The following is a 16,926-nucleotide window of genomic DNA, read 5'->3' on the forward strand; positions in this document are numbered from 1 at the left end:
ACACATTTTATTTTAAGCGGGAATCCATTGTTTGAATTTTATTTTTTTCTATACCTCCTTGGGTATTATGTTTTTCTGATACATTTGGCCAAAATTTTCGATGTTTTTTAGGTAGAAAATTGAAATTTGTGTACTGTGTATAAGGATGTACATTAAGGATGAAAAAAAATAAATAAATTTTAATTCACAATAATAAATTATATTTTTATTAAAATTAAATTTTTTTATGTCTTTTTTTTCCATAATTATTCATCATGTAATTTTATGCAATAAAATTAAAATAAATAAATAAATTGAAAAAAAAAAAAAAAGTTTACATTTTCTCATTGGGGGGGAGAGAGGATAAATTTACAATAAAACTTAAAACGATAAAATCATACAAGAACAAAGGGCGTTCAAATCAATTTTTTTTTCTGCACGATCACAATAAGTTTAATAATAATAATATTTTGTTTTAACTCGAAACGCGTTTTCATATAAAATAAAATAAAATTTGACTTATTATTATTGAATTACATTTTATACTTATTTTAGTTTTTCTTATACTTTGACTAACATTAATAATAATAATAATGATATTGATGACAATATCGACAGTGATAATAATAATAAAATTATCTAAAATCAATCATCGAGTCATGAAATTAAAATAAATAAATAAAAAATTTAAAAAAATAGCATTTTTTTAGATTATTATTTCTCTTAACCTAATTCATTTTTTTCTCTTTTATCTTCTCTACCCCCCGCAAAAGACGACGTCATTTCCGTTCTATACGAAAAACCAAAAGAAAAGATTAAAAACGAAAAGAAAAACTTGAATTTCCCAAGCATTGTGTGCTGCGAAAATCATTTCGACCGAAAAATTTTTTTTTTTTTTTCTATTTTCTTCTTCCTTTCCTTTTCTTTTCCTTTTGGTTTCTTCTTTTTCCACCTCCTCCTCCTCCTTCTTCTTCTTTTTTCCTCATCCATTCAATCATTTTCGTCTTCGTCATCGCTATTCGTGTACTTTGGTTGAATTTTCCTCCTTTTCGTGCTTCCTCTTCCCTCTCCTCCTCTTCCACCTTTTCCACTTTTTATTTTTATTTTCATTCTAACGGATTCCGATTCGGAATTTCCATCCTCGTCTCCTCCGTCTGAAAATTTAAAAAATCCAAAATAAATAAAATTCGACAAATAATAAAATCCGAACGACGGGATTCTCTCATCATCACCTTTATCCTCATCCGTTTCCGCATCCTGTTCCAATCTTTGTCTCGCGTTCGTAAACACGGATTGAAGTACGATCGAATCTTCGTGTATTAGAGAAGCTTCTTCGTTGTATATTTGAGCATTTTTACACATTTGAGTAAAATCCTTTTCCAAATCGTCAAAATCCGAATACTGAAACAACAATGACAAGAGTCAGAATGAAACTTTTCCCTCCTTTTTTTCTATTCCCCCCCTTCCCACCCCTCACCCAGCTTACTTTTCCATCTTCTATCCTATTAAATATTTTCTTGATATCCAAAGGTTTTTTTATTATGTCGTAATAATCCGGTAATTTATTTTTAGAAGGTAATTTTATGAAAGGTTCGCTGAGAATTCTTCCATCGCTAAAACCAACAAAAAAACCAAAAGTTAAACACGAGAAAGAGAGAAAGAGACAGACAGAGAGAGAGAGACAGAGAGAGAGAGAGAGAGAGAGAGACAGAGACAGAGAGAGACAGAGAGAGAGAGACAGAGAGAGAGACAGAGAGTGAAACAGAGAGAGACAGAAAGAGACAGAGAGAGAGACAGACAGAGAGAGACAGAGAGAGAGACAGACAAAGAGAGAGAGAGACAGAGAGTGAAACAGAGAGAGACAGAAAGAGACAGAGAGTGAAACAGAGAGAGACAGAAAGAGACAGAGAGAGACAGACAGAGAGAGACAGAAAGAGACAGAGAGAGAGACAGAAAGAGACAGAGAGAGAGACAGACAAAGAGAGAGAGAGACAGAGAGACAGACAGAGAGAGAGATAGAGAGACAGACAGAGAGAGAGATAGAGAGACAGACAGAGAGAGAGACAGAGAGTGAAACAGAGAGAGACAGAAAGAGACAGAGAGACAGACAGACAGAGAGAGACAGAGACAGACAGAAAGAGACAGAGAGAGAGACAGAGACAGACAGAAAGAGACAGAGAGAGACAGAGAAATTAATAAATTATTTCAATGCTCTCAAGACAAGTTACCTTTGCCAACACTCCTTTGCCTTTTATGACGTATTCGTACGTTGTTAACAAAACGTTAATGCTGTTTAACCATTTCTGTAAGATTGCTAATGTATTCATTGGTTTGAGAGAGAAGAAGAGCCAAACGTTTACCTTTTTTCTGATCGATTAATTTTCTATTAACAAAAAAAAAAAAGGAAAAACATACATTATAACTAAATTAAACTTTTTGAATTGTTTTCTCTCTCTCTCTCTTTCTCGCTCAACCTACCTGTAACCTTCTTCTTCGACCATTAAACGTCTCATACGTTCTTTTTCGATTCTTTCCTGTTCTTTCTTCTGTTCTTTCTCCACATTCGCATGATAATTCAATACGGCTTTGTTTAACCTAGCCACTTTTGCCAAATTATTTGATGCTCTTTGATGCTCTTTGATGCTCTTGGTGATGCTCTTTGAAATCTTTCGAATGTTGCTGCACGGCAGCCAAATATTCCTCTTTAAAAAAAAAAAAAATAATTAAAAATTTTTTCAAGAAAACGTTTTCAATCAAATAACGGATATCCGTTTAATTTTACTTGATGTTTTTGACGTCGTTTCTGTTCCGCTTCTAATTTTTGCTGTTTTTCAACTTTTTTTTTTTTTAATGTCCATTATTATTGGTGACCTTTTGACATTTTTCAAGTAGTATCATTTTCCTTTTTTCATAAAACTCTAGTTTTACAAGCAAAAAACTGGTCCAATGTAGTACAATTGACCTCATTGTCGTTTTGGAATTTTTGTCCGTTCAAAAAATTTTTTAGGAATCGGGAAAAATGATTCTCACTTCGAGTTAGGTCGGGACTTTAAGGAGGATGCAGCAAAACATTCCAGCCTAGCTTCAGTAGTTTTTGTCCAGTGGCTAAAGATGGGGATGGCCTGGCATTATCATAGTGAAAGACAATTCCTTTGCTATTGGCTAGCATTAATCGTTTTTCTTGGGTAGTATCATTTAAATTTGTCAATTGTCGAATGTAAACCTCTGAATTTATGGTCTGACTTTGTGGCAGCAGCAGCTCAAAGTTGACTATGCCTTTGTAAGCCCACCAAAATGATAACAATAACTTTTTTGGTGAATGTCACCCTTAGAAGTTCTAAGGTGCCTGTTTCCTTGCCTAGACCAGGATCTTTTTCTCAAAAAGTCATCATGGACAACCCACTTTTCATCTCCGGTGACCATTCTTTCAAAAAAGGGTCATTCGCATTGCGTTTAAGAAGCATATCCCCAAGACCAAGTCGCCCGGTTAACTAACGTTCCCCAAAGTAACGCATCAAGCTTCTTTTGGTACCCAAGACGCCGCAGACGGTTTTTGACGCACGTATGTGACACATCTAGCTTCTTTACAACGTCCCTTGTCAAACTATGCCGATCATAATGAATGAGGGCCTTTATTTGCTCATCATTAACCTCCAATGGACGCCCGGAGTGCTCCTCATTTTTCAAAGGAAAATCTCCAGAACGGAATTTCGCAAACCAGTTGACTATCTAACAGTAAAAACAGTTGACTAACTTTAACAGAAACTATCTGTTGGTAAAATCCGCAGTTACTTACTGGCCAACCCAATAATTTACATAAAACAAATTATTTAACGAAAATATTCATGTATCGGCTACGTTAAAAGCCTCCATATTTTTATAAGTTCCACGTTAAAGTGAAATACATTTTTCTAATGACACTTTATTTATCATCTATATAATTAAGTTTAAATTTACGTCTATGGTTCTTTACATATTACTATTATTTTTACTGTTTCCCATCGTGAGTAATTTTTCCCGTACTAATTTCAAATAAAAATCGTAAAATTTGTTTTTAAAGAAATTACAAAATGCACGGGAGAGTCATAATAAGAACGACAGAAGAACATTAAGAAATCGGTAGGCAAAAAAAAACAGAAAAAGGCAGTAGAATTTAAAAAGATAATGAATCAAATATTAGAAAAACGTTCTTCACAAATACACGACGAAGAAGGTTTAAATCTCACCGGTAATTATAGAAGAGAAATATTTTTGTCGTTGAAAAACGACTAGGATTTGGAAAGTTATCAATAACTATTGGAAAAAGATTTACAATTGACAGAACAGTGCCAGAGAGTAAATCCAAAATCATATGGTAGTTGGCATCATAGAATATAAATATTGGACAATTTACCCAAACCTGATTGGAACAAAGAATTAAACCTTTGTACAAAATATCTTCAATTAGACGAAAGAAATTTTCACTGTTGGGATTATCGTAGATAGTCGCAGAAAGATCAAATGTTTCTCATTTGTCTGAATATAAATTCACTCTAACATGAATACTGTATTAAATTATGTATGTATATGTACATGTGTAATATGGGAGGCAGACCAAAGTGATACCTCGGGAATGCCTTCCACATGGTTGAGGGGATTATCCCAATTGGGTGGAGCGGATCTCTGCAAGGGAAGCAGGAAAATCACCCATACGTTGTACATGGATGACCTGAAGATATATGCGAAGAGCGAAGAAGAACTAAAGAAAATGTTAAGGACGATACAAACTTTTTCCTCTGACATCAACATGAAATTTGGTTTGGAAAAATGTGCAAAAGTTAATATTGTCGGAGGAAAGTTAAAATGGAAGAAAATATAGAAGACTCAGAAGAAGAACTTATTAAAGAATTGGACCCTGGATCAACATACAAATATCTGGGGATTGAAGAAAATTTTGGGGTAGCCAACAAAGAAATTAAACCTTGATTGAAGAAAGAATATTTTAAAAGATTGAGGCTTATATTACAGTCGGAACTGAATGGAAGAAATAAGTTAAACTCCATCGGCACATTAGCTGTTCCAGTAATAGAATATAGTTTTGGCCTAGTAGACTGGACAAAAGAAGAAATCACGCACCTAGACAGAAGGACAAGGAAAATATTAACCATGAATAGTGCGTTACATCCAAAAGCTGATGTGGATAGATTGTATGTCAGCAGGAAAGATGGAGGAAGAGGATTACGACAAATAGAAGCAGCATACCAGAATAAGATCCTTGTCGTGTTTAAGAGTGACCATAATAATAATAATAATTAAAATTGAATAAGTTGGCATGCGTTTACATCATGTCAACTTATTAAATTAATTTTTAATAATTTTATTTAGTGATTTAGTTATAAGAAGTTATGCATGTATCAAAAGTTTTGTAATTTAGTCTAATTTATTGTAATATAATTATTTTTTTTTATATTAATTATTTATTTTTTATTTTGTACTCCTTATTTTAAATGCAAATCCATTGATTGAATTTTATTTTACCCTTTACCTCCTTGGATCTTATGTTTTACGGATAAATCGGAAAAAAATTTTCGATTAAAAATTAAGTTAAAAATGACCTTGAGCGCGAAAATCCAACGTTTACGATTTATTCTAAAGTAGGTCGACCTTGATTCCAAGGCCATTAGTTTTACATTTCAATTTTGTGAAAATTTTCATGGTCACGATTTTTCAACCAAGGTCGACCTTGTTTACTGTTTACGCTAAGTAGGACGACCATGTATATTTTACCTGGCACACATTTTATTTTAAGCGGGAATCCAATGTATACCTCCTTGGATCTTATGTTTTTTTGATACTTCAGAGCCAAATTTTTCGATATTTTTTAATTAGAATTTTAATTAACACTAGAAAAATTCTGAACTGCCTTCAGATTACTTAAGTTTTTAGGTAAAAAAATATGGTCTCGTGGTGATGTCATAGGTTATAACAAGAGGAAACTTATTCATCAGGCATGAAGCATACCTGATGATGATTAAATAATAAATAAAAATGTTCAATAATATATTTTAATTGTTTATATATATATATTATTTATTTTTGATTTATTAACAAAAATTTTTTTTTTGTTCGCCAATTATTTGTTTTTTTTTTTTTTTTTTTTTTTTTTACTAAAAAGGCAAACTTAATAAAATTATTACATTATTCTCATCATTATCATCATCATCATCATCATCATTAAATATTTTATCTACACATTTAATTCATTTAATTACAAACTTTAAATTTAATTAATTAATACATTCAATTACGACGCTTTTTATATGTATATATATAAAAATCTCATTAGATTTTCACAAAACATGTTAAAATATTTTTTTTTTTGGTTTTACTTAAATTTTTAATTAAAAAAAAAAAAAAAAAAAACGAAATTTTCCAAGTTTTAAGTTTGTTTGAATAATCCCCTTGATTGATTTACTGACTCCCCAAAACTTGACCTTGACCCCAGTTGTGACCAGATCCTCTTGGTTGTTGATCTTGATTTGTTGGCCTTCTTATCGGTGTTTGACCAAACCTCGAAGTTTCTCTTTCGTTTGGAAAAAATTTGTACCTGAAAAAAATGGAAAAAGGTAAGTAAAATCGGAAACTTTTAAAAGAGATCCCAAGAAAAAAAAAAAAAATCCACATTTCATGGACTTACAAAAATTGTGGAGTTCTCAACAGTGTGGCTCCATTGAACTCCAGTGGATATTGATAAGTGAGGAAAAAGAAAAGGTGACCGATAATTATTCCTATTATGTCAAGCATTCCTCTTCCGTTAATAATGAAATTAAATGCGAATAAAACCCATGGTAAATACATTGCTTTGAAACTTGTGCCAAACCAAAAATTAACGATAACTTCTTTGTTTAACTGACACCATATGTACAAAACGGTCATAACTAATGAATCCATTAAAAACTGTTAAATAATAAAGATTTGAATATAATAGAAAATTTTACATTTATCAAACACATTTATTGGGTTGGCAACTAAGTAACTGCGGATTTTCCACCAACAGATAATTTGTCCATTTTTTTTTTTGAGTACGTTTACGTTTTTGTACAGACATGAAGGGTGAAGGGTCTGAAGGGTGTTAATGCTTCACAAGCCAATAAAAAGTTGTGGGCCGTGTAGGGTGATGGAACCTTAATAGAACGGCAGTGTCAAAACTGGTTTGCGAAATTCCGTTCTGGAGATTTTCCTTTGAAAAATGACCAATGAGAATGACCCTTTTTTGAAAGAATGGTCACCGTAGATGAAAAGTGGGTTGTTTATGATGACTTTTTGAGGAAAAGATCCTGGTCTAGGCAGGGAAACAGGCACCTTAGAACTTCTAAGAGTGACATTCACCAAAAAAGTTATTGTTATCATTTTGGTGGGATTACAAAGGCATAGTCAACTTTGAGCTGCTGCCACGAAGTCAGACCATAAATTCAGAGGTTTACATTGGACAATTGACAAATTTAAATGATACCATCCAAGAAAAACGATCAGAGCTAGCCAATAGCAAAGGAATTGTCTTTCACCACCATAATGCCAAGCCCTCCCCATCTTTAGCCACTGGACAAAAACTACTGGAGCTAGGCTGGAATGTTTTGCTGCATCCTCCTTAAAGTCCCGACCTAACTCGAAATGAGAATCATTTTTCCCGATTCCTAAAAAATTTTTTGAATGGACAAAAATTCCAAAACGACAATGAGGTCAAAACTGCATTGGACCAGTTTTTTGCTCCTAAAACTAAAGAGTTTTATGAAAAAAGGAAAATGATACTACCCGAAAAATGTCAAAAGGTCACTAATAATAATAGTCATAACATAATAGATAAAAATAATTTGACATAATTAATAAATCGTTTTTTGTTTTCTTAAAAAATTCGTAATTATCTTTTTGCCAACCCAATAATTTTTTAATCTCTCTCTCTCATGATAAAGAATCGAGTTTATATTAATTTTGAAAAAAAATTTTACTTACGTAAAACTTAAATATGAGGGCACATATCACAGTGCATATCCATGAAAATAATAAAAGAAAAGCATAATCGGCTGGCCTGCCAGAATAAACGGACATTTCTAATCTGAGTGAATAATTATAGAGAAAATAACAATTGAATAAAAAATGTAGGCCAGTCATGGCATCGACTGGGTAAAAAAAAACTGATGTAAATAACCTCCATATCTGCAAAAAAAAAAAAAAAAAAAAAAAAAAAAAGAGCGAAAAAAAAAGAGCGAAAAAAAAATCAGAGAATTTTTTTAAAGAGAATTTATTCGACTTCATGTATGTTTTAATAACTTACTTGAAATTTATTAACGACGGAATCGTATGTTATAATTAAATAAAGAGGATCTATTATTTTGAATCTTCCCAGTAGTGAAAACAACGCAGTGAATCCCAGCCAATGCCTTGTAAAAAAAGGCAAGCTTTTAAACCAATCCGCTATATCTGACATATTTACAAAATCTAAATCTCCAAAAAAAAAAAAAAATAATGATAAACGATTGTTCCAATTAAAATTTTCATTAGTTTCATAATCATGTTACAAAATTGAAAACTTAAAAGTAATCATGATAATAAACAAAGAGTAAAAATTTGACACTTACTCTATTATCGATGTATGTAAAAGTTATTATTAAAAAAAAAAAAAAAAAAAATTAATCAATTCGACCGAGTTGTATTATCTATATATATATTTTATTATTATTATCAATTCTCTTTTCGATATTAATATATTATAATCTCTCAATCCGAGTTAATTTTTTTTTTTTTTTTTTTACATCGAGTGCATTCACGTAAACACCAGCAAAAGCAGAAGCACACGTGTTTCAATATAATACATTATCGTTTTGTTGCCATGTTGAATGGCAACGTTGCGTTTTTATTTTATTTTAGTCATAAAATTATCCGATAGATGTAGCTGCAATTCTTTTTTCATTATAGTTTTGTTGCTATGTTGAATGGCAACGTTGCGTTTTTATTTTATTTTAGTCATAAAATTATCCGATAGATGTAGCTGCAATTCTTTTTTCATTATAGTTTTGTTGCTATGTTGAATGGCAACGTTGCGTTTTTATTATTATTTTAGTTATAAAATTATCCGATAGATGTAGCTGCAATTCTTTTTTCCCCTTCGAAAACAAAATAAGTCGACCTTTTTTTTTCTTTTTTATTTATTATTTTTTCATATAACGTAAGAAAAACTAAATAAAATATTTTAAAATTCTTAGGTAACGTACGAAATTCTCCTCGTGAAATAAATTGAAACCCCCCCCCAACCAGAAGAAGAAGAAAGAGAAAAAAAAAAACAGCAAAGCTTTCATTTTCTCACACACACCCCGTACGCGACCAAAATCAAAATGGCGGATTTAAAATTATCTAAAGAAATATATATTAAATAAAGACGATATATAAAATTAAACAATAAACATCTATAATTAATTCTTTTGAAAAAGGTTTTAAAACAAATTACGTTTTCATCATTCTTTACATTCAAAAAAAAAAAAAATTCAAACAACGCGAGTATATTTAAAAAAAAAAAAGAAGAAGAATCAAAACCAATAATTAACATGCCGAATTAAATTACGGTAGCTGAAAAAGGCACGCTTTAGCCAAAACACGGCCAGAAACCCATTAAGCGTCACTTTATTAAACATTTAAAAAATCAACCGTATTACGCCATACTTACGATACCTGAGGGCAAAACTTGAGGCATGACTTGATCACGTGGCAAACCGCCGGGGATTTTTTTTTTTTTATAAGATTCTGTTTAATTAATTTTTCAGGTTTTATTCGGTTGTTGTTGTTGTTTGTTGTTCTTTCTCGTATCCCTCGTACCTTTAAATTTAATTAAATTTTTTTTTCGTAAACGATGCAAATCCCTTTTTCCCAACGCCTTCGACAAAGTCATAGAGTAAATAAATTTTTTTTTACTTTCCGATCGTGGTTTCAGAACGAATTCATAACCGTCGTCACATAATCGTCGCGTGATACCGTTAAATCGTTTTTTTTTTTTTTTAACATTATCCTTCAAACCTTCCACGAAAACAACAACAACAAATCCTTCTCGAAACCGAAACAAAACAAAAAAAAAAATATTCGTGGGTGAAAAACATAACAAAAAAGATAAAAAAAAAAAAAAAAGAAAGAAAATTTTAAAACATATAATTATAATAAGTAAAACATATAATTGAGTGAGATATGTTTAACAAAAAAAAAAAAAAAAGCACGCAGCACTTGTAATGTAGGACATTAACGTGCCTTAAGACAAGATAACCTTTTTTTTTTTTTTTTTTTGGGTGGTGTCGGCGGTGGTGTCCGCCGCCGCGTCCGACCGCCATTTTTTTTCCCTTCTTTTTTATATAATCCATATTATTATTATTATTATTATTAAAGAGGCAGTTAACGGAGTTTTTCAAAACCTTTTTGAACCATCGCAAAAAAAATATTTTATTTTAAATAAATTTAACGCGAGAGTACAACTATTATTATTATTATTATTATCATCATCATCATCATCATCATCATCATCATCATCATTATCATTATTATTATTAAAAAAAATAATTCCTCGAAGGAAAATTTATTTATGATTCATTACAAATTTTTTCAAATATATATATATAAACAACTATATTAAACTATATAATTTCTTTTTGTGAATATTGCAAAAAAAAATGACGTGGCAATAAATTTAATATTGTAATAATAATGATAATAATGATAATAATAATTATAATATTAAAAAAAAAAATTTGATAAGAACTAAGGAGTGTTATGGTAAATGTTCGAGAACGTTTATGATGTGAGCACACGAGTTAGGATAAAAAATTTTTTTTTTGTTTCACTGAGTGAGTGCGTGAGTGCGTGCGTGCGTATTAAATGAAAGTATGGATGTGCTTTCACGGATTTAAAGAGAGAGAGAGAAAAGAAGCGATATTAAAAATAAAAAAAAACGGAGTTGGAAATAAGAAAGAAAACTCGTGAACGCCGTAAGGATAAATTTTTATTTATGAAAAAAAAAAAAAAAATAAGAAAACAGGGACGGATAAAGGGCAATAAAATAAAAAAAATATGTAGTCGAGAAGAAAACAATACAAATTATTATTATTATTATTATTATTAAGGTACGACAGCGTGACGTATTCAGGAAAAAAAAAAAAAGAAAAAATTTAAATTTTATCATTCACGCTCGCGTAATTGTTTCGATAATCTAATTCCACGATTAAAAAAAATCTTTTAAAAAAAAAGAAAATTTTTTTTGGTTCCACGACGAATCGGAATCTAAAGACACGCACGATGTGAAAAAAAAATCTCAAATTTAAAGGCTATCCTACCTATCCCCCCTCTAACCATTTTTCAAAAAAAAAAATTTTTTTACTTTTACTCTTTCCTTCCCCCCCGATTCGTAGGAGTAAAAATAAAAAACCTCGGGAAGTGGGGGGCGGGGGGTTGGAAAGAAAAATTCACGAATTCCCAGAAGGTGTGTGTGTGTGTGTCTCGATACAAAAAAAAAAAAAAATTCTCACGTCATAAACATGAGGGGGTAAAAATTCGTGCATTTTTTGGACACATATACCGGGGGGCAAGTTGTGCGATCCTCGGGCAAATCAGCAGAAGATAATTTTTTTTTTTAAAAAAATCTAAATGGTAATTACCCATTAAAAAAAAGGGATGTTCTCTCTCTCTATCTTTCTCTCTCTTTCTCTCGCTTTTCAACCCTTTTTTTTTTACATATTTAAAAAAAAAAATTTAAAATATTTTAAATACTGGACGACTGGTAATGGACGACTAACCCTTAGGGTAGATACTTGTAGTCTCATTTTTGTATTTTTTTCTTAACTGCTATCAGGCACGAGATCCACGATTTTTTTTTTAATTTGTACCTGTGCCACGACCATCGGAAACAACATAGGCGTAACTGAACAAAAAAAAAAAAATTTGTTTTGTAATTATGTTGTAGAAAATACTTTTGACTTGTGCTTCCTCTCTCTCTCTCTCTTTGTCACGTTGTCTCTGTCTCTCTCTCTCTGTCACTTTGTCTCTCTCTCTCTCTGTCACGTTGTCTCTGTCTCTCTCTCTCTGTCACTTTGTCTCTCTCTCTCTCTCTTTGTCACGTTGTCTCTGTCTCTCTCTCTCTGTCACTTTGTCTCTCTCTCTGTTTCTTCCTCTCTTTGTCCCTCTCTCTGTCACTTTGTCTCTGTTTGTCTCTCTCTATCTTTCTCTATCTCTGTCACTTTGTATCTGTTTGTCTCTCTCTCTCTGTTTCTTTCTCTCTTTACTTGTCTTTCTTCTTCTCTTCGTGTGTGTCTCTCTCTCTATTCCATCCTTCTTTTATACCTTTGTACTCTTTCTCTCTCCCTTTACTCTACCTCTGTTCCTTTCTAACTCTCTTTGTTTCTCTTTCTATCAATCTCTCTCTCTCTCTCATTATAAATACCTCTCTACTCTCTTAATAAAAACGTGGTAGGTAAGAAAATTTTAAAAGTTAAAAAAAAAAAAATTGGATAAATCTTTTGCAAAAATAATAATATTCTTTCGGCGATGCCAACAATACAAAAAAAAAGGAAAAAACTCGTGGGAATAAAAATTTTTTCTTTTTTTTTTATCGTACCTTTAGAAAACACTCGAATTCAAAAGATGTACAACAACAAACACAACAGGTGAAGCATTTATAACAAATTTATTTGTTTATTTATTTACTGAATTTTGTTGTACGTTTTGAAATTTTTTTTTTTTTTTTTAACAAAAAAATGGATAAAACGAGATTAAATTATATACCACCCACGAGGGGAGAGGGGAAGAAGTGAATGGGGGGTGAGTGGGTGGGAAATAATCCAAAAAAACGGTAAATAAATCCCCCTTCCGAAAAAATAAAAAAAAAAATTCTTTCGACGATAATCCAATTAATACTGAAAATTTTTTTTTTTTATTTTTTATTCCCCGAAAATCTCTTATCCCCCCTTTCCCCCCAAAAAAAAATCGATTCGAAATTTCTAGAAAAAAAAAAAAATTATTTTTTCTCTCCCTCCTCTCTTTTAGATTTTTCTTTTACGTTCAAACGAGAAAAACCAACATTCAAATCGTTTGGTTTTTTTTAAAAATTCTAATGACACGATTTTTACACGTGTAATTAAAAATCAAACGTGTAAATAACTTGTTTAATTTTCTATCTTAATGTTAATTTAAAAAATAATCCGATTAAAAACGTTCGACATGCAATCAATCAGGTAAAATGATAACAAACGTTCATCCGTCCATAAGGTAGGTGCCTTCCCCCCACATTGCTCCCCAATTCAAAATCCGGCAGAATAAAAAAGAGGAAAATTTTTTTTTCTATCCTTCGGGATGATAAAAATAAAATTTACCACTCGTAGAAAAGTTAAATAATTCTCAGGGGACAACATAATTTACCAAAGGGAAGAAGGACATTTTAACAAACCTCCCCCCCACGCGTGACGCACGTGAAACAACATTATATATTTCTATCTTTGTCTTCCTCACGATGATAACAAGATCATACTGATAATACTCATTGATATGATAAACCGTTTAGTTATACCCTTCGTATCGGTGTACCCATGAGACCAAAACCAAAATTTGTCCTTTTTTTTTCCTTTTCACTATCCAAAAGGAAACAACAACAATAACAATAAACCTTTCTCTCTCTTTTTCTCTCTCTTAACCCGATTATGGTCACACACACACACGCACGCACACTCCTCTCTTTCCCGCAAACAAATTTTTCTCGTTATCTTTAACGCATAGACCCCGCACGCACGCACGCACGCACGCACACACACAAATTGTTACCTTATTATTACAAGATGATAGTGGGAGGATTCAAAAATTAGTTGAGTAGACATAAGGTATAATTAACGGTGTGCCCAAAAGGAAAAATCAAATAAATATTAAATGCATTAGTCATCTCACGTTTAACAAATCGTTTAACCGCATCTTTTAACATTTTTTTATTTCTTTTTTCTTTTTCTTCTCTCTCCCCCTCTCTCCCCCCTCTTCCTATAACCATCGGTCATTTATGCCTCATATTGCTTAAAACCTTTGTAATTAGGGTTTTTGATGCTCCGTTCGCTTCGGTTCGGTTTCATCCAAAAAAAAAAAAAAAAAAAAAAAAAGGTAAAAATGGATAATAATAATTTTATAAAATAAAAAAAATATTTGATTAATAATAATAATGATGATAATGATAATGATAATAAATAATATTCGAGAGACACGACGACGACGGTGAGGACGACGACGTCGAAAACGAAGATGAAGACGACGATGAGGTATCGAACCTTTCTCCGCCTTCGTTTTTTTTTAAAAGGAAAAAATTTTTTAATTATTGTGTCGTGTCATTAGATAAATTTTAAATTAAAAAAAAAAGTAAAATTTTGTCGACGACACGACAAACACGACAAACAAGAGAGAGAATCAGAAAAAGAGAATTCGAAAGTGTTGAACATCGGTCGATTTTCCTAACGAACCGGAAAACCCTCATCATTTCCCCCCTTCTCCTCTTCCCCATTTTTTCCCATTTTGTCTATTGTCACGATGATGAAAAAATTTTTTTTTGTACAGAAGAAACTTCCGTGGGTTAAATTCATTTAATTAATAAAAAAACCTTTTGCAAACCTTAAATTCAAATCCTTTTACCTTTGATAATAATAATAATAATAAAAATGGCGATTGTAAATTTTATTTGAATTTATCATCATTATCATCATATTATTTATAACGTATTTATTTATTTTGATTATTATTATTATTAATAATAATAATAATATATTTCTTAAGAGAAAAGAAGAAAAAAATGCGTGAGAATAAAAAGTTGAAAGAGAAAGGAAGGATAAATAAAGAGAGAGAGAGAGAGAGGAGGGGAGGGGGAGGGGAAGAAAGAGAGAGAAAGACGTGGCTGGAGACTTTATTTGGCGTTTTTCGTCTGATTTTTTTTTTTAACACACAAAATAACAGTGTTAAAAAGTCAAAAGGGCGCCATCGGTAATTATAGACGTTGAAAGATTTTTTTCTTTTTTATTCCTCATTTCTTTTTTTTTTTTTTTTTTTGGTTGGTTGGCAACACCCCCTCACGAGTTCGCTATTGATTTTACAAAAAAAAAAAAATTTTGTTGTTGTTGTTATTATTATTATTATTTATTTCCCTTTTGTTTTTTTTTTTATTTATCCGCAAATTAATTGTCCATTACCGGTGGGTTGGAAAACATTTTATTATTATTATTATTTATTTTCTCTTTAAATTTTTTTTTTAACTTAAATCTAGTGACACGTTTTTCTCATATACGTGGAACTATTTAATAATAATAATAATAATATTTAAACGATTCCTAACGTTTTTCTTTTTAAGAAAAAACAAAAACTATAATTTAATTCCGACCGCATTAATTCTACGTATTGGATATCAAACAATAATAATAATGATAATAATAATAATAATAATAGACAAATTTAATATTCTAGGATGAACGAAATGTTTTCCAGGAAATAGGATAAAACGAAAAAAAGTTTTCCCGAATCGTAAATTTTTTTTTGCTAATTTAATTACTATCGATTGTGATTTATCGAATATCGAATCGAACGCGTGTGTGCGTGTAACGAGATGAAAATATTTATTTTCAAACAAAAAAAAGAAAAGAAGACAAATTAAAAAATGGTTGATGTTGACAGAGAAAGAGAGAGAGAGAGAGAGAGAGAGAAAGTGGAAAACAATAAATTCCAAAGAATTAGGAAAAGAAAAAAAAAGGAAAAAGATTCGAGAAAATAAAAAAAAATTTTTCGATACAATTTCCGTCGGGGATTTTTTTTTGTTGTTGTTGTATGACCGCAAATAAAATTATCATCATCATCATCATCATCATTATCATCATCACCCCTTGTGAAGGATTTGATTGACGACGGTGAAATTGATTCATCACTTTAAGGTCAAAACATTAGGGGTTAGAAAATGATAAAGGAGCAGAAAAAAAAAAAAAATTTGTCGTGTAAGAAGAAAAAGAAAAAAGAAGAAAATATTTTATGATCAAATAAAATTTATTATATAAGAAAAAATTTTTTTCAAAATTTTATTTCCGGTTTAAATAAAATTTGATTTCCTTTTCGTGACACTTTTTTTCCTTTTTCTTCTCTTTTCTTCTTACACTTTTTTTAATAAAAATAAAAAAAATTTTTTTTTTTTTTCTACGTCGAAAAACGAAAGAAAACGATTGGAATTAACAATTTTTCCTTTCTCTCTCTCTCTCTCTCTCTCTTTCTTTTTCTTTCTCTCTCTTTCTAGAATTACGACAAGTTTTTCCAGGAAAAGTAGTTAGTTAATCCGAATTTTCTAAAAAGTTTTCTCCGAGGAATTTTAAATAAAAAAATAAAATTTTTTATTTAGAAATGAAATAAAAAAAATTAAAAAAAAAAAGAAAAATTTTCTCCGCTCCCCTTTCTCCCTATTCCTCTTCCTCTCTCTCTCTCCCCCCGTTTTCCTTCCCTTCTTTTTACTTATTTCATAAAGTGTAATAAGAAAAAAAAAAAGAAAAAAAAAAGAAAACGAAATCATCCCCGAAGATAGTTACGACGACGACGACGACGACGACGACGACGTCGTCGAATCGAGAAAGATAAAAGATAGAAATGAAGGGAGGGGAAGGAATGAAAGAGTGGAAGGGAAGAGAAGAAAAGGGGGGAAAAAAAGAGACGTGGAAATAGGAAAATCCAACATGCGCGAATCGTGAAAGCCCCGAAGGAGCATCCCAGCATCATTTCAACCCTCTCCTCTCGCCGCAGCATCTCTCTCATGAAATGATAATTGTCCCATCTGCTTTGTTTCCACCAAACTTTCCAAACTCTAAAATAAAAAAAAAATTTCATTATTTTTTCCACCGAGTTTTCAATTTTTTTTTTTTTTCCGTGTGAAAATTCGAAACGACGCCA

General features: G+C 31.1%; 2 protein-coding genes across 2 annotated transcripts; both read right to left on the bottom strand.

The window, feature by feature from the left end:
- Window positions 1-702: 702 nt before the first annotated feature.
- Window positions 703-5,734, bottom strand: Phum_PHUM549580 (uncharacterized protein; the record flags this gene model as incomplete). Its single annotated transcript, XM_002431771.1, has 5 exons — window positions 703-769; window positions 1,190-1,380; window positions 1,466-1,592; window positions 2,458-2,679; window positions 5,649-5,734. 5 exons carry the CDS (start codon window positions 5,732-5,734, stop codon window positions 703-705), a joined length of 693 nt encoding a protein of 230 aa, XP_002431816.1.
- Window positions 5,735-6,300: 566 nt separating this feature from the next.
- Phum_PHUM549590 (Derlin-1, putative) lies at window positions 6,301-8,443 on the bottom strand (the record flags this gene model as incomplete). Its single annotated transcript, XM_002431772.1, has 5 exons — window positions 6,301-6,346; window positions 6,434-6,565; window positions 6,656-6,915; window positions 7,969-8,172; window positions 8,291-8,443. 5 exons carry the CDS (start codon window positions 8,441-8,443, stop codon window positions 6,301-6,303), a joined length of 795 nt encoding a protein of 264 aa, XP_002431817.1.
- Between the last annotated feature and the right edge of the window lie 8,483 nt (window positions 8,444-16,926).

This window comes from Pediculus humanus, genomic scaffold, assembly GCF_000006295.1.
Source record: "Pediculus humanus corporis 1103172108294 genomic scaffold, whole genome shotgun sequence".
Taxonomy (NCBI): Eukaryota; Metazoa; Arthropoda; class Insecta; order Psocodea; family Pediculidae; genus Pediculus; species Pediculus humanus.